The 23,597-nt window shown below is 39.6% G+C and overlaps 1 protein-coding gene across 1 annotated transcript in view; it reads left to right on the top strand.

Moving 5' to 3' along the window:
- LOC133643133 (contactin-2-like) overlaps positions 1 to 23,597 on the top strand; it is a 54,150-nt gene that overhangs the window by 13,317 nt on the left and 17,236 nt on the right. Inside the window, exons 4-12 of the mRNA XM_062037542.1 lie at positions 6,028 to 6,203; positions 8,283 to 8,378; positions 8,466 to 8,678; positions 14,624 to 14,726; positions 16,552 to 16,733; positions 16,825 to 16,961; positions 18,369 to 18,498; positions 18,586 to 18,736; positions 22,320 to 22,447. Coding sequence (XP_061893526.1) covers positions 6,028 to 6,203; positions 8,283 to 8,378; positions 8,466 to 8,678; positions 14,624 to 14,726; positions 16,552 to 16,733; positions 16,825 to 16,961; positions 18,369 to 18,498; positions 18,586 to 18,736; positions 22,320 to 22,447 — 1,316 coding nt within the window. The remainder of the gene's footprint in view (positions 1 to 6,027; positions 6,204 to 8,282; positions 8,379 to 8,465; positions 8,679 to 14,623; positions 14,727 to 16,551; positions 16,734 to 16,824; positions 16,962 to 18,368; positions 18,499 to 18,585; positions 18,737 to 22,319; positions 22,448 to 23,597) is intronic.

The following is a 23,597-nucleotide window of genomic DNA, read 5'->3' as shown; positions in this document are numbered from 1 at the left end:
AAATGCTTCTACTGAGGTAGCATCTCTAACTGTTACCGGGAGGGCACTCCAGAGTACTGGAGCTCGAAGAGAAAACGCTCTATAGCCCGCAGACTTTTTTTGGGCTCTGGGAATCACTAATAAGCCGGAGTTCTTAGAACACAGATTTCTTGCCGTGACGTATGGTACAATAGCTAAAAAATCGTGCCAGGACCAAGTCCTGGAGTATTTAATAACCACCATAGACACAATTAAAGCGTCTTCCCCCCATATGGGGCTATATTTATGTGGGGATTTCAATAAATTGCCCACAAAAATGCTGACCTCCTCCCACCCCGATATTCAGCAGATAGTTAAACGTCATACACGTGGGCAAGCCACCCTAGATCTGATTTTTACAAACATGGCTAACTTCTACAGCCCCCCAACCACCCTTGCCCACCTAGGTGCAAGCGACCACAAGTGCTTGGTGCTGAGCCCAGTGAATACAACAGGGCAGAAACAACAGGTGAAGAGGAGGAGGGCTCGATTAGTGACCACAGAAAGAAAAGAGGCTCTGTCAACATGCATTGCTATGACTGACTGGTCTGCTGTCTATGAGGCTGTGGACGTCACTGCCAAAGCAGCAAGTTTTAACAACTATATCCAGACAGCAATGGACATATGCATGCCTGTGCGACTGAAAAAAATTACAAATGCGGACAAACCATGGATGACAGAGAAAATAAAACAGGCTATAAAGAAAAGACAAAAAGCCCACAATAAATGGGGTAAAGTGGGAAAATTGAGAGAAATCAGAAACTCCGTCCAAAGACTTATACGCAAGGCAAAAACTAGATATTATAAAAATGAAATGCAAAACCTAAAGAAAAAGAACCCCAAAGAGTGGTGGGACTATCTAAATAAAGGACTAGGACGCGCTAAATCATCAACTGATGGAATAATCAAAATACAAGAAGTTGAAGAGGACAAAACTGTAGAAGCCCTGAACAACTTCTTTGCAGAGTCGTGGACTAAAGCAATGCCCTATTGTGTCTATCCCCTACCAAGAGCTACACCAAGTGACATCTGTAGCATAGGTGAGATGAAGCTAGCCCTCACTCGGCTGGACCCCCAGAAAGCAAGTGGGCCGGATGGCATTCCCACCTGGCTGCTGAAAGAACATGCAGAGGACCTGGCACCGGTCATCACACATCTGGCCAACTGCTCTTTCCAACAGGGGTGTGTCCCCGATGTATGGAAGGAGTCCAATGTCTGTCCCATACCCAAAGGCCAAGACCCTGGCTCAATCTCAAACCGGCGTCCTATCTCACTAACTTCTTGTGTGGGGAAAACAATAGAACGTTTTGTGTTGAAAAAGCTTATGCCAACAGTGCTTGACGTATGTAAAAATCAATATGCATATCTGCCTAAGCACAGTACTACAACGGCTTTAGTCAGGGCAATGCACACCTGGCTTACCGAAACCGATTCCAAACCAACGATTCGTGAGAGTACTGTTGGCAGATATGTCGAGAGCTTTTGATGTAATTGACCATGGGATCCTGATGCAAAACATACTGGACCTAGGACTGTGCCCATATCTGACAGCCTGGCTACATAGTTACATCTCAGGAAGGAGACAGAGAGTGGTGGCAAATGGAGCTCACAGCCCCTGGATTGAAGTTACATCTGGGGTGCCACAAGGGGGTGTTGTCTCCCCATATGTCTTCCTCCTTTACATGGCCGCCCGCGATGCTGTTTTTGAGGACACCCTTGATGTCGGATATGCAGACGACATCGGGCTATCGAGAGCGATCCCCATATCCAACATCATGTCAGACACAACGATGTGCCAGGAGGCACAAAGGCTGGATGAATGGGCAGCAAATAAGAAAATGATACTCAATGGGAAAAAGTCGGTAGAACTCCGGATATGTTTTGCCCGAAATCCATCACAACCTCCTGCACTGATGTTGGGGGGACAGGAGGTCCCTGTCGTGGAAACAACAAAGTACCTGGGTTACCACCTCGATCAAAACCTGACTGGAGATGTGCACATGGAGAAGGCAATAAAAACCGCCTCCAAGCGGCTGCACTACCTCGCAGTCATAGCGAGACATGGACTACCTGCAGACGACCTTGTTACCATCTACACCACTCTCATCAGGCCGTGTCTGGAATATAGCTCAGTGCTCTTAGTGGGCTGCTCCAAAAAACAACAGGCAGAGCTAGAGCGAGTCCAGAAACGTGCCTGTAAAATCATTACGAGGAGAGCTGGAAACATCTCACAACCCCTACCATCACTCCAGACCCGGAGAGAGGAGGCTGCAGTGAAGCTGGTCAGGGATATGCATGATGAGCAACACCCTCTGCATGACCTGCTACCTCCAACACGAGGCAGCCGCACTGCCAGGACATTGAGGAACCAACATAAGCTGGCTGAACCCGAGCCCAAAGCCAAGACAAAGAGACTTAAAAACTCTACCCTGCATACTGTAATTAAACTGTATAATAATACTATCTAATTAAATAAGTAATACAGTCGTTTACCAGAATGCTAATAGTTTCCATGCTGTTGTTGCCCTGAAAATGAAAATGTTTTTTTTATATAAAATACTGTCTGTTCTTTTAATTTTTTTTATCTTTGTTTGTTTAATATTCATTGTAAAGTCCAGCTGTTTTTTCAGTGGGGCCTTGGCTCCACTGCAAGCATGAATAAATAAAGTCAAGTCAAGTCAAGTCAATACAATCAGCAAAATAGGATGGAGCTAGACCGTTCAGTATTTTATACGTAAGTAGTAAAACCTTAAAGTCGCATCTTAAAGGCCTACTGAAATTTTTTTTTTTTATTTAAACGGGGATAGCAGATCCATTCTGTGTCATACTTGATCATTTCGCGATATTGCCATATTTTTGCTGAAAGGATTTAGTAGAGAACATCGACGATAAAGTTCGCAACTTTTGGTCGCTGATGAAAAAAGCCTTGCCTGTACCGGAAGTAGAGTGACGTCACAGGTGGAAAGGCTCCTCACATTTCCCCATTGTTTACATCAGCAGCGAGAGCGATTCGGACCGAGAAAGCGACGATTACCCCATTAATTTGAGCCAGGATGCAAATTCACATATACTCACACACATACATACAGACATACATAGGTACCTACGCTCCCACATACATATACAAATAAATACAGTACATATTTACACACTCAAAGTTCATACATCCACACGGACATTCATTATACAAACATACTGTATACACATACTGTACATATACATTCACTGTAAAAACATACATATACACATACTGTACATATACATTCACTGTACAAACACACACATACACATACTACACATACATTCACTGTACAAACACACACATACATATACTGTACATATACATTCACTGTACAAACACACATTTACACATACTGTACATATACATTCACTGTACAAACACACATACTGTACACACATACTGTACATATACATTCGCTGTACACACATATACACATACTGTACATATACATTCACTGTACAAGCACACATACACATACTGTACATATACAAGTACATATGCACACATACACTCATGCACATAATCACGTTTCATCAAACATATATTAACGTTGTTGCCCTAGGGTAAACTGGGTATAACACATGGCACACTGACAAAGCTTAACCTATTGTTACTATAACAATCTACAAGGTTAAGGTTGCTTCTCTTTCTTCCCCTCCATTTTTCTGCATTCTTTCGTATCTCAAGTTATCATTACGTATATGTATTGTTGCATTTGAACAATTGTATTGTTGATAATAAAGGTAAAGTACTGGTATTGTTTATTATCAATAGCACTATTTCTATTGGTATTCATATTGCTCCATTTTTAGTGTAATAATGCTCATTGTCATTTCTGTATTTTTTTTTTTTTAATTTTCGCTAACTGCTTATTTGCTATTACTTTTACCATCATATTTGTACATGTCGTATTTGCTGATGTTGCTCTGTTGTTGTTGTTGTTGTGTTTGCTGTTGTTGTTTTTGTCTCTCTGTCTAATCCCCCTCTTGTCCCCACAATTCCCCCCTCTGTCTTCCTTTTTCTCTCTTTCTATCCCCTCCTGCTCCGGCCCGGCTGCACCAAATGATAATATAAATACATTTAATAAAGTCAAAATACAAGTAAGGCAACAAGAGAAGTATCCTACACTTCTCTTTTGTAAAGTAAATCTGAACAGCCGATATGGGCATCTACATCTGCTATATGATTTGCCCGAGAAGCTGGGCAGGACATTATAAAAAAAAAAAAAAAAAATTTGAGCCAGGATGAAAGATTTGTGGATGAGGAACGTGAGAGTGAAGGACTAGAGTGCAGTGCAGGACGTATCTTTTTTCGCTCTGACCGTAACTTAGGTACAAGCTGGCTCATTGGATTCCACACTCTCTCCTTTTTCTATTGTGGATCACAGATTTGTATTTTAAACCACCTCGGATTCTATATCCTCTTGAAAATGAGAGTCGAGAACGCGAAATGGACATTCACAGTGACTTTTATCTCCATGACAATACATCGGCGAAACACTTTAGCTACAGAGCTAACGTGATAGCATTGGGCTTAACTGCAGATAGAAACAAAATAAATAAGCCCCTGACTGGAAGGATAGACAGAAAATCAACAATACTATTAAACCATGGACCTGTAAATACACGGTTAATGCTTTCCAGCCTGGCGAAGCTTAACAATGCTGTTGCTAACGACGCCATTGAAGCTAACTTAGCAACGGGACCTCACAGAGCTATGCTAAAAACATTAGCGCTCCACCTACGCCAGCCAGCCCTCATCTGCTCATCAACACCCGTGCTCACCTGCGTTCCAGCGATAGACGGTGCGACGAAGGACTTCACCCGATCACCGATGCGGTCGGCGGCTAGCGTCGGATAGCGCGTCTGCTATCCACCTCAAAGTCCTCCTGTTTGTGTTGCTGCAGCCAGCCGCTAATACACCGATCCCACCTACAACTTTCTTCTTTGCAGTCTTCATTGTTCATTAAACAAATTGCAAAAGATTCACCAACACAGATGTCCAGAATACTGTGGAATTTTGAGATGAAAACAGAGCTTTTTGTATTGGATACAATGTGTCCGAATACTTCAGTTTCAACGATTGACGTCACGCGCATACGTCATCATACATAGACGTTTTCAACCGGAAGTTTAGCGGGAAATTTAAAATTGCACTTTATAAGTTAACCCGATCGTATTGGCATGTGTTGCAATGTTAAAATTTCATCATTGATATATAAACTATCAGACTGCGTGGTCAGTAGTAGTGGGTTTCAGTAGGCCTTTAAGTGCACAGTGTTTGATATAATAGTTATAATGAAACTTTTTTAAGACAGATTAAAGGTTAGTAAAGCTTATTCTGGTTACATGGAGATAGCCTTAAAAAGCCTTTTTTTAAATTTATTATTATAAGAAAAATAAATAAATAAATTATGAATCGATTTAGAATCGGGATGAATAAGACTCGTAATTTGGATGTGAATCGATAACATGCATGATTTTATTGTACAATTACCATAACATGCAATGTTTTATTCATACAATTACTATAACATGTGTGTTTCAATCATACAATCACTATTACATGCATGTTTTAATTTACAATTACACCATAACATGCATGTTTTTATTGTACAATTAACAAGCCTATTTTTTTGCACAATTAACATAACGTATACGTTTTTGTGTATGGTTTGCATATCATTGACAGTATAAATGTCAGTGAGTGTGTGCATATACTGTACTGTATATCTACTGTGATTGACTGCTGACCAGTACAGGATGTACACCTTGTCTGTACAAAAACATGACAGGCAGTAGAAAACAGATGATTCGATGGCATGTTTTTACCCATAGAACAAAAAACATGACTGAGGCAGATGTACTAACCACTAATCCACTCATCTGGACTTATAATAATTTTTTCAGTACTACTAGTAATATTGTAGTTTCATATTACAGTGTTTTTGCTACATATAAATACTGTATGTTATGTTTGAAATACAGGTGGTTGGTGAATGGTACCGAGGTCCCGTTGGGTTTAGACCTCCGTTACACTCTGGTTGCTGGCAACCTGGTGATCAGCAGGCCAGAATGGAGTCGAGACACAGGTTCTTATCAGTGTCTAGCCATCAACCGCTGCGGAACCATCATCAGCAGAGCAGCCATCCTTAAATTTGGCTGTAAGTAAAATAAGAACGTGTTCTGCTCTGTTGCTTCATATGATCTACGTCAGGGATTCTTAACCTTTTTGACCTCAGGGCCCAACTTTTCCAGTACAGATCGGCCCGGGTGGGACACACTCAAACTGAATTAGTAATCTTACTCTTGATTTTATCATATTCAATAATTTTATGTAACCTAAATACAGGTTACAACCTTGTCAAATGATATGAAACCATGTTTTAATCACAAAGACTATGACCGTATTTTCCGGAATATAAGTCGCATTTAAAAAAAAAAAAATTCTCAAAACTCGACAGTGCGCCTTAAACCGGTGAGCCTCATGTAAGGCATAAGTTTGGTTGAGCTTACCCACCTCAAAGCTATTTTATTTGGTACATGGTGTGATGATAAGTGTGACCAGTAGATGACAGTCAAACATAAGAGATAAAGAGATCAAGTAAACAACACCAACATTTTATATGTTCCATTGAAAATATAGAACATTGCACACGGCGCTCAAAAATCTATCAAAATGTTTTAGTACGACTTTGGTAAGCTATGAAGCCACACCGCTTGATGTGCTTCAACATACGAGTATTATTATGGTGTGTGTATAAGGTAAGACATTATCTGGCGTTTTGTTTTGCAATAATTTGCAAAACCACCTTATGGTACCTGCTGGTCTGTATTTGGGATCTGCATAAATCCTGAAAAATTGCGCGTGTCCGCCTTTGTAGTCCGTGTCGACACCGTAGTCAATAAGCTTCTTCTTTTTCTCTATCTTCTTGTTATGGGACATTCATCCTCCGCTTTTGCCATTTCTAATATAAAGTAGTGTAAAGTTCTTACTTATATCTGTCAGTAAACTCGCCATGAAAACGCTAAAACATACCGGTGTAGTGAGTTTACATTATTCACCCAAGGAACTTTAGTTATTAAAGAGTTCCTGACGTTTTTTCACGGGACACATTTCCGGTGTTTCCGGATGAGGAGATGCTGCTCCGTTATTGATTTAAAGTAAAGTCTGAATGTCATTAAAACAGTTAGCTCCATCTTTTGACACTTCTTCCACTCCCGTCCTTGCACGCTACACCGCTACAACAAAGATGACGGGGAGAAGACGCTGCCGAAGGTGAGCCACGTAAATAAGACCGCCCACAAAACGGCGCATCCTGAAGCGACTTTCAGAAAGCGGCTTGAAGATGATCTGTAAAACATAATCAATGCAACATTTTGACCAAAGAACCACCATTACATGTTATGTAGACCACAAGGAAATCATAATAATATGACTCCTTTAATACGTCTTATAATCCGGTGCGCCTTAAATATGAAAAAACAATTTAAAAAAAATTAAATAGACCATTCATCTGCAGTACGCCTTATAATCCGGTGTGCCCTATGGTCCGGAAAATACGGTATTTTTTTAACACATCATTCTTACGTTTAGGTCAGGCTGATTTGAAAAATAAGAATTAACCAAATATTCTGCATAAGATGGGACTCATAAATAACTGATTAAAAATAAATGTGCATCCAATTATGTAGTGCTAAAATAATAACTCCCATCTATTTAGTCATATTTTTCGCAATTAAGAAACTTCCCTATGACTTTAGTTCAGACTTCTTCGGTTTGCTTGATATTGTCATCGCTGCCACAAGTGGTGGAAAAGTGTATTACAAGTGAGAACCGCTGCGGCCCATATGAACCCCAGCTGAGAAACAGATATCTTTGGTGGCCCTCTACGGGGCGCTTGCAGCCCAACAATGAAACACTGATCTAAGTCACAGTCAGGCGGATTGATCAACTTGCATCAATGTTTAATCATTGTCATCTTGTTGCTGGTTACTGGGGTTCAATTCCCACCTCTACCTTCCTAGTCACGTCCGTTGTGTCCTTGGGCAAGACACTTCACCCTTTGCCTCTGATGGCTGCTGGTTAGCGCCTTGCATGGCAGCTCCCGCCATCAGTGTGTGAATGTGTGTGTGAATGGGTAAATGTGGAAATACCGTCAAAGCGCTTTGAGTACCTTGAAGGTAGAAAAGCGCTATACAAGTATAACCCATTTATCATTTATAATCTTTCTTTACCTTAGACCTTCATGACTTCCCCCCAGACAGCAGGAGTCCTCAAACAGCTTATGAAGGCCAGGGCACCTTCCTAGCATGCCAGCCGCCTCCGCATTACCCAGGTATCCCATTACACTGTTGCCCATCCTTTGCATACTCCCTTTTTGTGTGTAGAGATTTTCTTTTGATCCAACCATGTCTCTTTATAGCTCTGTCCTACCGCTGGTTCCTCAATGAGTTCCCCAACTTTATCAAGAAAGATGACGGTCGCTGGTTTGTATCCCAGGTAACAGGGAACCTGTATCTGGCCAAAGCAGAGCCTAACGACACTGGAAGCTACTTCTGTTTCACGACCATCAACATGGACATCAGCACCAAGAGCACCTTCAGCAAAGCCAACCAGCTGAATGTGCTTCCTGATGGTAAGACACGAGCTCGTAGGGTTGATATTTTGATAATAAGTCGATACCAACACGCAGAAAAAAATATTTCGAAACTAGAGATGTCCAATAATGGCTTTTTTGCCGATATCCGATATTCCAGTATTGTCCAACTCTTAATTACCGATACCGATATCAACCGATACCGATATATACAGTTGTGGAATTAACACATTATTATGCCTAATTTTGTTGTGATGCGCCGCTGGATGCATTAAACCAGGGGTCACCAACCTTTTTGAAACCAAGGGCTACTTCTTGGGTACTGATTAATGCGAAGGGCTACCAGTTAGATACACACTTAAATAAATTGCCAGAAGTAGCCAATTTGCTCAATTTACCTTTAACTCTGTTATTATTAATAATTAATGATATTTATCTTTGTGGAAACACTGATCATCTTAATGATTTCTCACAATAAATATATATAGAAACAGATAAATATCAATATGCAACACTTTATTTTTATATTTTCTCTAAGTGCACATTTTTCAAATTGAACATTTTCAAATGATCACTTCTAAGACAGTCTTGTGAAATCACAATATCCCATTTTAACTAGCTAGCCACTAACATTTTTTAACAAATCATGAATTACTTTGCACCATGTTTGTACAAATAATAACTCATGTAAAATACAAAAGTAAACTCTCAAATTTTTAAATCATGTCACACTTTGAACTGGACACCAAATCTGTTATCTGTTTCTTTGTCAGTTAGTGGGAAGCCTGGCATTGCATGCTGTTAACTAGTGTGTTGTACTCTGGTGTGTAACTTGACACTGCAACTCTGAGTGAGTCTTGCAGATGTGCATCAGTGAGGCGTGTTCTGTGTTTGTTCTTGATGAAGTTCATGTCAGAAAAGGCTGATTCACAAAGATAAGATTTTTCCTCATTGTTTGCGGAACCTTCTTAATCTTTTGGACATATTTTCAAAGCAATCTGGCCTTAAGCTTAATTATGATAAATGTAAAATGTTAAGGATCGGAAATCTAAAGGGAACGTCCTTTCGAATGGAATGCAAAGTGCCTGTTTTGTGGACAGATGGACCAGTTAACATACTTGGTGTTGTTGTCCCAGAAAATCTGGAAGATCTAGGCTCAGTAAATTATGATAATCGACTAAGAAAGCTGGAAAAAATTATGCAACTATGGAAAGGGAAATCCCTAACCTTGTATGGTAAAATGTCTATTGCCAACTCGTTAATTATTCCTCAATTTATTTATTTGTTTTTGTCATTACCAGCTCCATCACAAAACTTTTTTAAGATTTATGAGCGGAGGGTCTTCGATTTTGTCTGGAACGGCAAACCAGAAAAGATTAAAAGAAAGGTTTTGTAGAAAGAGTATGAATATGGGGGCCTGAAACTTCTCAACCTTGAAGCTATGTGTCTGTCTTTAAAAGCATCAATTGTTCCAAAGATGTATTTAAACATTGAGTGGTACACAAATGTCCTGTTGGACAAAAAACATGTACTGTATCAAAAGAAATTGTATCCTTTTTTACAAGTGATCCCCTCCCAGAGAGTCTGCTGGGAAACATGGCGGGGTTCATAAAGGAAACAATCCACTCATAGTGGTGTTTTCAATTTTATGTGCCAGAAAAAAGAGACAATATTTTGCAGCAGTTAATATGGATGAAATCTAATATTGTAATAGATGGAAAGCCTTTCTTTTGGAAAAATATGTTTGAAAGAGGAATCATTTTTGTCAATGATATTATCAATGAGATTGGTAAAATTATGAAGTATGATGAATTTAGAGCTATGTATGGTGATGCTTGCTCAAGCTTTTCATGTTATCTACTAACTGGAGTAATTGGGAAAAGATGGAAACAAATAATTAATTATGGAACTACTAAATTATTAGTTGGAAACCTCTAATAAGAAATTCTAGTTGGCAAAAAGGAACTAAAATAAATAGAAAAATATATAATTTTTATTTAATAAAGAAATCTTTGAAGGCTGCCTCATACAACACAAATGGAAAATGGGAGGACTTTTTTGACTGCCCGTTGCCATGGGATGCCATATTCAAACTAATCTATAAAACCACTATCGATGTGCAAAATCGTTATTTTCAAATTAAAATTATTTATAACTTCTTACCCACAGGGAAAATGTTAAAATTATGGAATATGACAGAGTCAGATGATTGCCGATTTTGTTGTCAGGAGCCTGAATCCACCCTGCATTTGTTTTGGTATTGTCATATTGTGTCTTTGTTTTGGGTGGAAGTTGAAAAAATGTGTTTAAGGATTGGTTTGTTTATGAAGCTTAATGTGGTTTCTGTTATTTTAGGAGAGTTCATTGACAATCATGATTTAGTCAATTTAATTATAGTACTCGGTAAAAGGTTTATTTTTAAGGCCAAAAACAGATATTCACTTAGTATTACTTTCTTTAAAACATTTATTCAGTATTTTCTAACTTTAGAAAGTTACATGGTTGAAAACAACAATGATGCCAAAAAACATTAAAAAAAAGATGAGAAGTCCTCAAAGGCTTATTTTGAAAGTATAATTATGTTTATAGATTATATGATATCTGTTGTTGTGTTCCCTAATTTGAGTGACCTGGACATAATCTGGACTGTACATAAATGCTTATTTTGAAAATGTAATTTTGTTTATAAATTATATGCAATCTGTTGTGTTCCCTAATTTGTTTCTGTGTACATGAATGAAGGTGTGTGTTGCTGAGTCCGACTTGGACATTATCTGGACTGGGCCTGGTTTAAAAAACCCTTTAAACAAATCTAATGTCATTGACATCCAGGTCTGTTGAAGATAAGGCCCTTTTTTAAAAAATAAAATAAAATAAGATAAATAAATAAAAAACATTTTCTTGGATAAAAAAGAAAGTAAAACAATATAAAAATAATTACATAAAAAATAGTAATTAATGAAAATGTTAGTGGACCAGCAGCCTATACAATCATGTGTGCTTCAGGGACTGTGTCCCTTGCAGATGTGTTGTCTATGTTCTGGGAACCAGAATATTGGTAGCAGAAAGAAATAACCCCTTTTGTGTGAGTGGGTGTGGATGAGTGTGCATGGGGGAGGTTGTTTGGGTTGATGCACTGATTGAAAGTGTATCTTGTGTTTTTTCTATGTAGATTTAATTAAAAAAAAAAAAAAATTAAATATTTTTTTTTTATTTTTTTTATTTTTTTTTAGAACAGGCATGCGGGCGACTCATCTGGTCCTTACGGGCGACCTGGTGCCCGCGGGCACCGCGTTGGTGACCCCTGCATTAAACAATGTAACAAGGTTTTCCAAAATAAGAGAACATCTTCAACTCAAGTTATGGAAAAAAATGCCAACATGGCGCTGCCATATTTTTTATTGAAGTCACAAAGTGCATTATTTTTTTTAACATGCCTCAAAACAGCAGCTTGGAATTTGGGACATGCTCTCCTTGACTGAGCATTAGGAGGTTGAGGTGGGCGGGGTTGGGTGGGCGGGGAGGGTTGAGGAGGGGTGGGGGGTGGGTGGGGGGGTATATTGTAGCGTCCCGGAAGAGTTAGTGCTGCAAGGGGTTCTGGGTATTTGTTCTGTTGTGTTTATGTTGTGTTACGGTGCGGATGTTCTCCCGAAATGTGTTTGTCATTCTTGTTTGGTGCAGGTTCACAGTGTGGCGCATATTTGTAACAGTGTTAAAGTTGTTTATACGGGCACCCTCAGTGTGACCTGTATGGCTGTTGACCATCTATGCCTTGCATTCCCTTGTGAGTGTGTGAAAAGCCGTAGATATTATGTGACTGGGCTGGCACGCAAAGGCAGCGCCTTCAAAGTTTATTGGCGCTCTGTACTTCTCCCCACGTCCGTGTACACAGCTGCGTTTTAAAAAGTCATAAATTTCACTTTTTGAAACCGATACCGATAATTTTGAAACCGATACCGATAATTTCCGATATTACATTTTAAAGCATTTATCGGCCGATAATATCGGTATTCCGATATTATCGGACATCCCTAATCAAAACCTTATTTTTTTAGTATCGTTGGTACCGAATACTACACAACACTTTTTCCTCGGCGAGCTGCGCCTGCGGTCTTAAAAAAAGATATCCAGTGTTTCTGTATATATTTATTTAGTTGTGAAAGCCTGTAATGAACGCAAAATTTGGCGCTTTCGGTTCACCCTTTATCATAAACAAATAATGGAAGTGTGTCAGTGTAGCATAACCATAGGTGTGGTGCAATTCTGCTTCCCAACACACCTCAAACGCGCCTGGTTTGTCTACATTAAGCCAGATAACTCCTTAAACGAATAATTATTTAGCCTAAGCCCCGTGTCAGCCACACTAAACCATCGTTTAAGGTGCCCCTCCTTGGATAATTTTGCGCCGTGTATTTCTTGAATCTCCGGCTCTTAGTTTTGTATGGACTCATCGATCGTTTACAAACTGAGTTCTGAGAGGAAGTGACGCCAAAAAGACCGCGCCCCACACAGGAATTGACGTCAGAAAGACCGTGCCACAGCCAGCTTCATAACAGACGCTTGTGGAAATCACACATGAATACCTTAAGAGAAGGAAACGCGCGATTGCAGCTATTTGGGATACAACACATCTCAGCATAGCAATGTTGAGCGACGGTTTTGGATAAAGCCTGGAAGAACGGCAGCCTGGTGGGATATGTTTGTCAACGATTGTGTTGTGAACTTTGAGAACTTTCGAATGTCCAGGTCAGCTGTGATTCTACTCAGCTACTATGTCAAGCGATTACTCAACGTCTAGTTTTGTACTCATAACTATTGTGAAGCCATGAAATGGTTGCAGCTGTCAAGTACGACCGCCAATTTCAGCCTACAAGCACAGTGTCCTGACCAGATATCTAGATCCCTAGATTGATTGTTGTAAAATGTTCTTTATCACATTGTCTACTTACACACGTCCTGATTCATGTATGATGGCTCAGGTGTGATTCACTACAATAGGGCTACTCTAACAGCTGCTGATGGTGATGCAAGCAAGGTTTACTGTTAAGAGAAATGTGGCAATAGTTTACATTGAAACACAGGGTAAGGATACACTTCCAGGCCAGAGGTAACTATGACGCGCGCATTTTTTTCCGCGCATGCGTACTAGGTCGCGTTGCGCCGGCGGACAAAGGGGGCAGGGGGTTTTAAACGGTGGCATCGTGTGTGTGTGGACAAGGATAAGGCTAGTTAGGATATAGCCTGGATAACCTGAGTGTAGAAGGGGCCAAAGACGTAGCAAAAAATATATTTGATGCACTTTAGCCACTTTGTTGCTATATTTAGCGAGTAGAGGAACATATTAAAAGTGAAAGAGAGGTGTATCGTGCATCATGCATTTAATTGCTAATCAAATACAAGCGATCACGAAAGTAATTGCCACGTGAGAGAGGAGAGATCCGCTACCACAAGCCCAGGGATTGTGCAGAAAACCTGCAGAAGCGTGCAACCCTATCTTTATCACTTTCATAAATGCTACAGTAGAAAACACAACTTAGAGACACTCTTCTGTCGCTTAGCAACACTTTGAACACCACTGCTTTACTTATTTCTCCAGGAAGTCAAAGTGTGACCTGGGGGTCATTTGCCGATTGCACCTCTTTTTTATGGTACATTGTAGGGATAAAATAAACAACACCAATACTGAAAGAATAATAGTTACAATATTGTTTGTTTTTTATACTTGAAAGCTGCGTGCCACCGCTGTTCTTTTTAGAACATAAAATAGTTGAATATTGTTGTTATTGATGAGCATATTTGTAAGCGAAGTATTGTTTGTTTTGATATACGGGGAGTCTATAAAACAGTGGTGTTCTTTTTTGAATACATATCATAGTGTGCATTATTAGAAATATTTGTGAGGCAACATATTTTGCAGAATTTTACACCACGCTGTATATAATTACTGAAAGCCAATCATATCATGTAAAACTTTTTGTTTTCAGTCAATCAAAGGAAGTCTGCTCCAAACATCAAAGTTCGCTTTCCTGCAGAGACCTACGTGCTAGCAGGACACACCGCCCAGCTGGAGTGCTTTGCCTATGGGAAGTAAGTGTCTTTTAAACCCTTGTCCTCCATCTTTTATCAACTAAGGTTGTCTACAAAAGAATGTCACAGAATACAAAAGATACAAAACCCCCAAACCAGTGAAGTTGGCACGTTGTGTAAATCGTAAATAAAAACAGAATACATCCATCCATCCCTTTTTTTACCGCCTGTGATTTGCAAATCCTTTTCAACTTATATTCAATTGAATAGACTGCAAAGACAAGATATTTAACGTTCGAACTTTGTTATTTTTAGCAAATATTAGCTCATTTGGAATTTAACGCCTTCAACATGTTTCAAAAAAGCTGGCATAAGCGGCAAAAAAGACTGAGAAAGTTGAGGAATGCTCATCAAACACTTATTTGGAACATCCCACAGATGAACAGGCTAATTGGGAACAGGTGGGCGCCATGATTGGGTATAAAAGCGGCTTCCATGAAATGCTCAGTCATTCACAAACAAGGATGGGGCGAGGGTCACCACTTTGTAAACAAATGTGTGAGCAAATTGTCCAACAGTTTAAGAACAACATTTCTCAACGAGCCATTGCAAGGAATTTAGGGATTTCACCATCTACGGTCCGTAATATCATCAAAAGGTTTAGAGAATCTGGAGAAATCACTGCACGTAAGCGATTATATTACGGACCTTCGATCCCTCAGGCGGTAATGCATCAAAAAGCGACATCAGTGTGTAAAGGACATCACCACATGGGCTCAGGAACACTTCAGAAAACCACTGTCAGTAACTACAGTTCGTCACTACATCTGTAAGTGCAAGTTTAAACTATACTATGCAAAGCCAAAGCCATTTATCAACAACACCCAGAAACGCCGCCGGCTTCGCTGGGCCCGAGCTCATCTAAGATGGACTGATGCAAAGTGGAAAAGTGTTCTGTGGTCTGACGAGTCCACATTTCAAATTGTTTTTGGAAACTGTGGACATCGTGTCCTCCGGAACAAAGAAGGAAAGAACCATCCGCATTGTTCTAGGCGCAAAGTTCAAAAGCCAGCATCTTTGATTGTACGGGGGTGTATTAGTGCCCAAGGCATGGGTAATTTACACATCTGTGAAGGCACCATTAATACTGAAAGGTACATACAAGTTTTGGAGCAACATATGTTGCCATCCAAGCAACGTTATTATGGACGCCTCTGCTTATTTCAGCAAGACAATGCCAAGCCACATGTTACAACAGCGTGGCTTCATAGTAAAAGAGTGCGGGCACTAGACTGGCCTGCCTGTAGTCCAGACCTGTCTCCAGTTGAAAATGTGTGGCGCAATATGAAGCCTAAAATGCCACAATGGAGACCCCGGACTGTTGAACAACTTAAGCTGTACATCAAGCAAGAATTCCAACTGAAAAGCTTAAAAAATTGGTCTCCTCAGTTCACAAACGTTTACTGAGTGTTGTTAAAAGGAAAGGCCATGTAACACAGTGGTAAAAATGCCCCTGTGCCATTTTTTTTGCAATCTTTTGCTGCCATTAAATTCTAAGTTAATGATTATTTGCAAAAGAAAATTAAGTTTCTCAGTTCAAACATTAAATATCTTGTCTTTGCAGTCTAGTCAGTTGAATATAAGTTGAAAAGGATTTGCAAATCATTGTATTCTGTTTTTATTTACGAATTACACAATGTGCCAACTTCACTGGTTTTCGGGGTTTGGAGATAAATATACATGACTAGATCATTCCTATATACTTAGATTTACCTTAATAGTCAATATCCAGTACAACAGCAGTAACAAGTCACACCAGTGTGCATCAATTAGAAAAACATGTGACAGTATTAATTATTTAATCTTTTTATATTTCCTCTTGTAGTCCTGTCCCAAAACTGCGATGGCGAAAGGTGGATGGACTAATGCCGTCCAAGGCAGGATCTAGTGCTATTAGTCCCACTCTCATCCTGCCAGACCTTTCTTTTGACGATGAAGGCGTCTACGAGTGTGAAGCCTCCAACTCGCAGGGAGTTGATGTGTACCAGGGCCGCATCAGCGTGCAAGGTCTTTTTAATCGGCTTTTCTTTGCACTCACGTTTTGCTCTGTTTTCTTCCTCTTGCAACTCTATTGTCCGTGTCACGTTTTTCTCTCCAGCTCAGCCAGAGTGGTTGCAGGTGATGAGCGACTCGGAAGTGGAGATCAGTTCAGAGCTTCAATGGGTTTGTGTGGCTTCTGGTAAACCAAGACCTTCCATTGGTTGGCTGCGTAATGGGCAGCCTCTCACTACACAGGTGTGTTTTGGTCCTGTAACTGCTGATGGCTAAATTATGCCTCAGTATATGTATGGCACACTCACTAGTTGTAGTGATAATAATAATAATAATAATACAGTGGTACCTTTGTCATACATTTAAAACACTTACTTGTGGTCTACATAACATGTAATGGTGGTGTTTTGGTCAAATGTTTCATAGATTATGTTTTACAGACCATTTTTAAGCCGCTTTCTGACCGTCTCTTTAGGATGTGCCGTTTTGTGGGTCTTATTTACGTGCCTCCACTTCAACTGCGTTTTCTCCCCGTCAGCAATGGTGTAGTTTTTAGTGCTTTCATATGGAGTTTACTGACAGATATAAGTTAGAACTAGGGTGGTACGATATCCCGGTATTAGTATAGTATCACGATACTAATGAATCATATTCGGTACTATACCGCCTCTGAAAAGTACCGGTCCTACCATTTTAGTAATGTACCAGAGAGGGCAGAGTTGACAGTAAGTTTGTGTACCTAAGGTAATAATAATGGTTTATATTTAGTTAGTAGTAGCTTACCACCACCAGGTGTGAATGAATGATGGGTTTTTAACATGTAAAGCGACTTTGGGTACTTAGAAAAGCGCTATATTAATCCCAGGTATTATTATTATTATATTTATATAGCGCTTTTCTATTAGATACTCAAAGTGCTCACAGAGAAGTGAGAACCAATCATTCACTCCACATTCACACCTGGTGGTGGTGGTAAGCTACATTTGTAGCCACAGCTGCCCTGGGGTAGACTGACGGAAGCGTGGCTGCCAGTTTGCGCCTACGGCCCCTCCGACCACCACCCATCATTCATTCACCAGTGTGAGCGGCACTCGGGGCAAGGGTGAAGTGTCCTGCCCAAGGACACAACGACAATGATTTGGATGGCAAGAGGCGGGGAGTGAACCTGCAACCCTCAAGTTACTGGTAATGCTTCATCGTTCGGTTTGTAAAGTCAGGAGACCGAAAAAACTGAAACATGTCAAACAGCCTTGGCAGCTTATCCTTATTTTCATGGATAAATATCCATCCTTTGAAAGGTTGTGGCTACAGGGACTCGACGAGTCGGCTAACAGATAGGACATGTTCCTCTGATCCAGTCATCCGCTTCTTCTCCTTTGCACTAACTTTCTCAGTTGGAGGGGAGGATTGTGTCGATCCTTGGACAGTCACTAGTTCAACTGACAGTGGAGAGGCCCATAACTCAAATTATGTTCGCAACTTCAAGCATGACAAAAAGTCAAGAGACAGTTGGTTGCTAAAAATACTTGTTGAGATACCACTGTACTTGCATTTCCAATGTGTGGAAAGAACATAATTGTTTCTTTTCACTAAGTATGCCCCCTTAACACTCTTGCTGTGTCTCTACCTTCGAACCCGTGAACTCCCCAGGAAAGAGTACAAGTGAATGGAGCTCAGCTCAAGATCAGCAACCTCGCCCTGGAAGATTCCGGGATGTACCAGTGTGTGTCTGAGAACAAGCATGGGACCATCTACTCCACTGCTGAGCTCAGAGTTCAAGGTAGGATGAAGTCAGCTGTCAACCAAATCAAATGTCAGAAAGAAACATGTAAGATCAACTTCATTTTGCACCTTGTCCCTACTCCAGTTCAGGCCCCAGACTTTAGGTTAAACCCTGTGCGGAAACTGATCCCTGCGGCTAGAGGGGGACAAGTGATGATCGAGTGTCGCCCTCGAGCTGCCCCAAAGCCCAGCCTGTTCTGGAGTCGCGGGACAGAGCTGCTCACCAACAGTAGCAGGTACTTATAATGGTTGGGCATCAATTGAATTGGAATGATTCTGGTTCTAATTTTTATTACTATTTTTAATTCTGGTTGCTAACTATTTTTTATTCTAATTCCATAGGCAGTTTCAAGAAAGGTTGCATGATTTGAATGAAGGCTCTCTTTTTGTATTACAATTCTAATCTTCTACATTATTCTTTTTTAAATCAGGGGGGAGATCAGGCCCGCGAACAGGGTCAATGCGGCCCGCGAGACGAGTTTGCTAAGTGTAAAATTTAAGATGTATTTTTAAATTAAAGAAACTGCTGTTCTAAATTTGTCCACCAGATGTCTCAATAGTATTTATGTTACGCAAGCAAATATACAAGTACACTAAGAAAGAGGTACACGCTAAAGCGAGGCTGCAACTCCTCCCCCTCGGCCCAACGTAAAACAAACGGGAGTAAAATAAACAATTGGTAACCCCACTTAAAATGCTGCATGAGACACTGCACATTGATATAGTTCTGTAACATATAATGTTTTCTGTGCAAATTTTAAGAAAGTGAACAGTGTGTGATTTACTGCAATACTGTCAGTCTCTTAAGTTTTTATTGTTGGTTTGTTGAAAATGTTCACACATTGCACAGCTTTTATTTTTCTATCAATACACAGTGATGCCTAGAAGGCAGGGAGTAACTCAACCCTCTTGATTAGTTTCTACCTCAGTTTGTATGGTTTGTAAGCACAAAATTAATATGTGGAAATGACAAATGAGATAGTTGATACATAAAAGAGTTTTTATTTATGCTTTGTTTTTTGTTCAATCCTAGATGGTCTGTGACTTAAAGTTTAATTGCTTTGTAGAGACACTGAGATTAAGTCTAAATTCGTTGTGTTCTTCATGGTGTTTTTGAAACTGCACAGATTTTTTTCTCAGAATTTTCAACTAATTTGTTGTCAAGAGGATTATTTGCGATATGTAAATTTTCAGAATGTGCATGTTCCATTTTGGGCCGAAGTAAAACAAAGAAAACTATCGGAAGTTGTCATAGTTGTATTTTTAAGTTATTATGCCATTATTTTACCCGCCCGGCCCTCGTGGGAATAGATTTTCCTCGATGCGGCCCCTGAGCTCAAATTAGTTTGTCACCCCTTCTTTAATATCATTTCTCTACGGGTTTTTTTAAACCAGGGTATAAATATTGAACCTTTGAAATTGAATAAAAACATTATGAAGTCTCTTTCCACAGGAGTAGACACAATCTTTATTTTTGAAAACCTCATAAAATGTTTTATTTCTGACAAGTCGGTCATGTAATCGTTGTCGCCAGTTACCTAATCAGTTTTCAACATAACTCAAAAAGGCCTGGGTGTATTTTGATTAAACTTTCAGGAATTTTCAGAAGTGGGATAAGGAACAGCTGATAATATTGTAGGCTATCACCTTACATTACGTTACAACCATAGACATCTTATAAGTAGACACAGCATTGGCTGCTGTGACGCGAGAAATTCGGCCGCCATCTTCAAGTGGTGATGAGGAGCCGGCGAGCAGCCTAAACTGACAGTTGACAGGTAGAAAACAAAGATGCTAAACTGACAGTTGACAGGTAGAAAACAAAGTGTTTTCCTGCTCAAATGAGCGGACTGTTGAAAATAGGAATCGGGGGATTACTTTTAACAAGTACATTTTAACATTAACGTACTATTGGTTGTATTTTGTGAAAAAGATATTACCACAGAGTTGAGAAGGAGCAAAGATCTTCAATAGTACTGAAATCGTAGCCGCTAGCAAACAAGCGTATGACCATAATAGAATTGCTTGTCAGTTAAATTAACTACATTTAAAAATGTCATACTTGAATAACATAAAGTTGAAATAAATTATGAAGATAAAGATTGTAAAAGTCAACAGGGGTAAAAGTTAGGACCACAGTCCAGATTGTGTAGGGGTGGGGGGGTGGTAATATATGTTAGCTAACTAGACAATCAGATGGACAGTGGCTATACAGTATTATACAAGTCTAAATTTAGTCTGGCTTTCCAACCCAATTTTGTGTAGCCCACCTTCATGAAATGTGTGGGACTTTTATCCAAAGCGACATACATAAAAAATGCATGTAAAACAATCACTGTAAACATTATCATTTAAGATTAATATTAAAGTACCAATGATTGTCACACACACACTAGATGTGGTGAAATTTGTCCTCTGCATTTGTCCCATCCCCTTGGGGAGCAGTGGGCAGCAGCGGCGCCGCGCCCGGGAATCATTTTGGTGATTTAACCCCCAACTCCAACCCTTTGTTGCTGAGTGCCAAGCAGGGAGGTTATGGGTCCCATTTTTATAGTCTTTGGTATGACTCGGCTGGGATTTGAACTCCAACCTACCGATCTCAGGGCGGACACTCTAACCACTAGGCCACTGAGAAGGAAAGAATGTAATACAAAATATCAATACAAAGTGTCAAGACAGAATAAACTCTCTGCTGCTGCAGCAACAGAGATACAGTCTATAGGTCCCTAAGATATATAGATATCTAATGTATTCATACATTGTTTATGTAGGATACACGCAAGTATATATAACCTTATCATATTGTTTCTTCAACTTAAAAATAGCTGACCGTTTTTTCCCCCTTCTCGGACGTCTGGTCACCTATAGCACATAAGAATATTCTATTACTGTTAAGCAAACTATGAATAACAAAACACGCCAAAACATGTGTCCTTTATCATAGCTACACGTATGACAAAAAAACAAGTGAAAATCAGTGGTATTCAGTGACGTAAAATGAATGAAATGCGCTGACAGTTCATTGCTCCTGCCAAATGAATTGCACTGAGTGGAGCGGATCACCACTCCAATAATGGCGGGCCCACGTCTCGTCAGCGCCAGTAGGCAGTAGCGCTCGATGCTGCGTCTACTTAAACGATGTCTATGGTTAAAACTCTCAACTTTTGTACATATATGCTAGCAGCCTTGTCCCCACTCACAGAGACAAAAAGAGTGGATGACTAACAAGAGACTTCACTATGTCTCTAAACCAACAGTGTATTTTATCTGATGGCAGGTTTACTCATGTGACCAGTCCATTTCACGTAGTTTACCTGCACTTTACCAGGTGGGAACATTGGATAACTGTGGAGAGTGTTCGATATCTGTGAGTTTATTGGTAAATGAGAGACGATGATAAAATTCTCATTACAGTACACACCAAGTTCTCTGGAAAGGGAGACATTCAATTGGTTAGGCCAACATGTTGCGTTTGAGTCCTGAGTTCTTTGATTGGCCAAAATTGACGAATATTGGCAAAAAAGTTACGGGGATTGGTTGAATTTGTGTGAAGTAGTGCGATCGCAACATTGTGGAATCCCTGATTGACTTTCATAACGTGTGAGTGTAACGTTCATGCAGGAACCACACTTTCAGGAACATTTTCTAAAACTCATTTTGACCCCATAAATGTATGTTCTACAAAATGTACAAACAATCTATAAACTAAGTATTCACCATTCTACTAAATATACACAATATATATAGACTATGTTTGAACAATTCTACTACATTTATAATTTGTTATATGTTTGTGACACATGTCCAACGTCTGCACAGGCTGACAGTGACTCCAGATGGTATCTTGTGGATTACGAATATCAGCAGAGCAGATGAAGGCAAATACACTTGCTTCGCTGAGAACTACCTGGGCAAAGCAAACAGCACAGGACACCTGTCTGTCAGAGGTATAGTATACGCACTGCAGAAAATACACATTTTTACATTTTTTTATTTATTTATTTTTGTCCTGTCCAGCTACTCAAGCAAATCATATAGTAGATGTAGATGCCCATATCGGCTGTACAGATTTACTTTACAAAAGAAAAGTGCGGGATACTTCTCTTGTTGCCTTATTTGTATTTGACTTTATTAAATGGATTTATATTATTATTTGATGCAGCCGGGCCGGAGCAGGAGGGGATAGAAAGAGAAAAAAAGGAAGACAGAGGGGGAAATTGTGGGGACAGGAAGGGGATAAGACAAAGAGAAAACAACAAACCCAACAATAACAACAACATAACGGCATCAGAAAATAGGATATGTCCACATTTAATGGTAAAAGTGATAGCAAAGAAGCAGTTAGTGAAATAAATAATAATAACACAGAAATGACAATGAGCATTATTACACTACAAATTGGAGGAATACAAATACCAATAGAAATAGCACTATAGATAATGAATAATAACAATAATTACCTCTATTATCAACAATGGAATTGTTTCAAATGCAACAATACATATATGTAATGATAACTTAAAATACAAAAGAATGCAGATAAATGGAGATGAAAAAAGAGAAGCGAACTGTATTAACCTTGTAGATTGTTATAGTAGAACTAGGTTAAGGTTTGTCAGTGTGCCATGTGTTACCCAGTTTCCCCTAGGGCAACAACGTTAATATATGTTTGATGAAACGTGATTATATGCATGAGTGTATGTATGCATATGTACATGTTTACATATTTTAGTTATGATCATATTTAGCAAAGTCCATTTGTATACAACAAACCATTTTCACTGTAATCTATCTAATACGTAGGATGCTATCTTTCCTCGTTTCTTTGGTTTTGGTGTGAAATTCGTATGTCACGTGACTATTTTGTTTCATTACCATGTTGGCATAAGAAGTAGCAGGTAAAATGATTGGTACTGGTGCGTAGTGTGTAAGTTGGAACCCAGGATGCCAGGCACTGGCGTGACGAAAAAGGTCTTTTTTAAACCGTAATCTACATTTAAAACACTTCCTTGTGATCGCTATTTTTTTTTCAGACACAGTTGAAAATAAATTTCATAAAAATTATATAGATTCACCAGTCGAAACATTAGGTGCATC

Source organism: Entelurus aequoreus, linkage group LG26 (assembly GCF_033978785.1).
Source record: "Entelurus aequoreus isolate RoL-2023_Sb linkage group LG26, RoL_Eaeq_v1.1, whole genome shotgun sequence".
Lineage (NCBI taxonomy): Eukaryota > Metazoa > Chordata > Actinopteri > Syngnathiformes > Syngnathidae > Entelurus > Entelurus aequoreus.
This window is presented reverse-complemented; position numbering and strand designations above follow the sequence as displayed.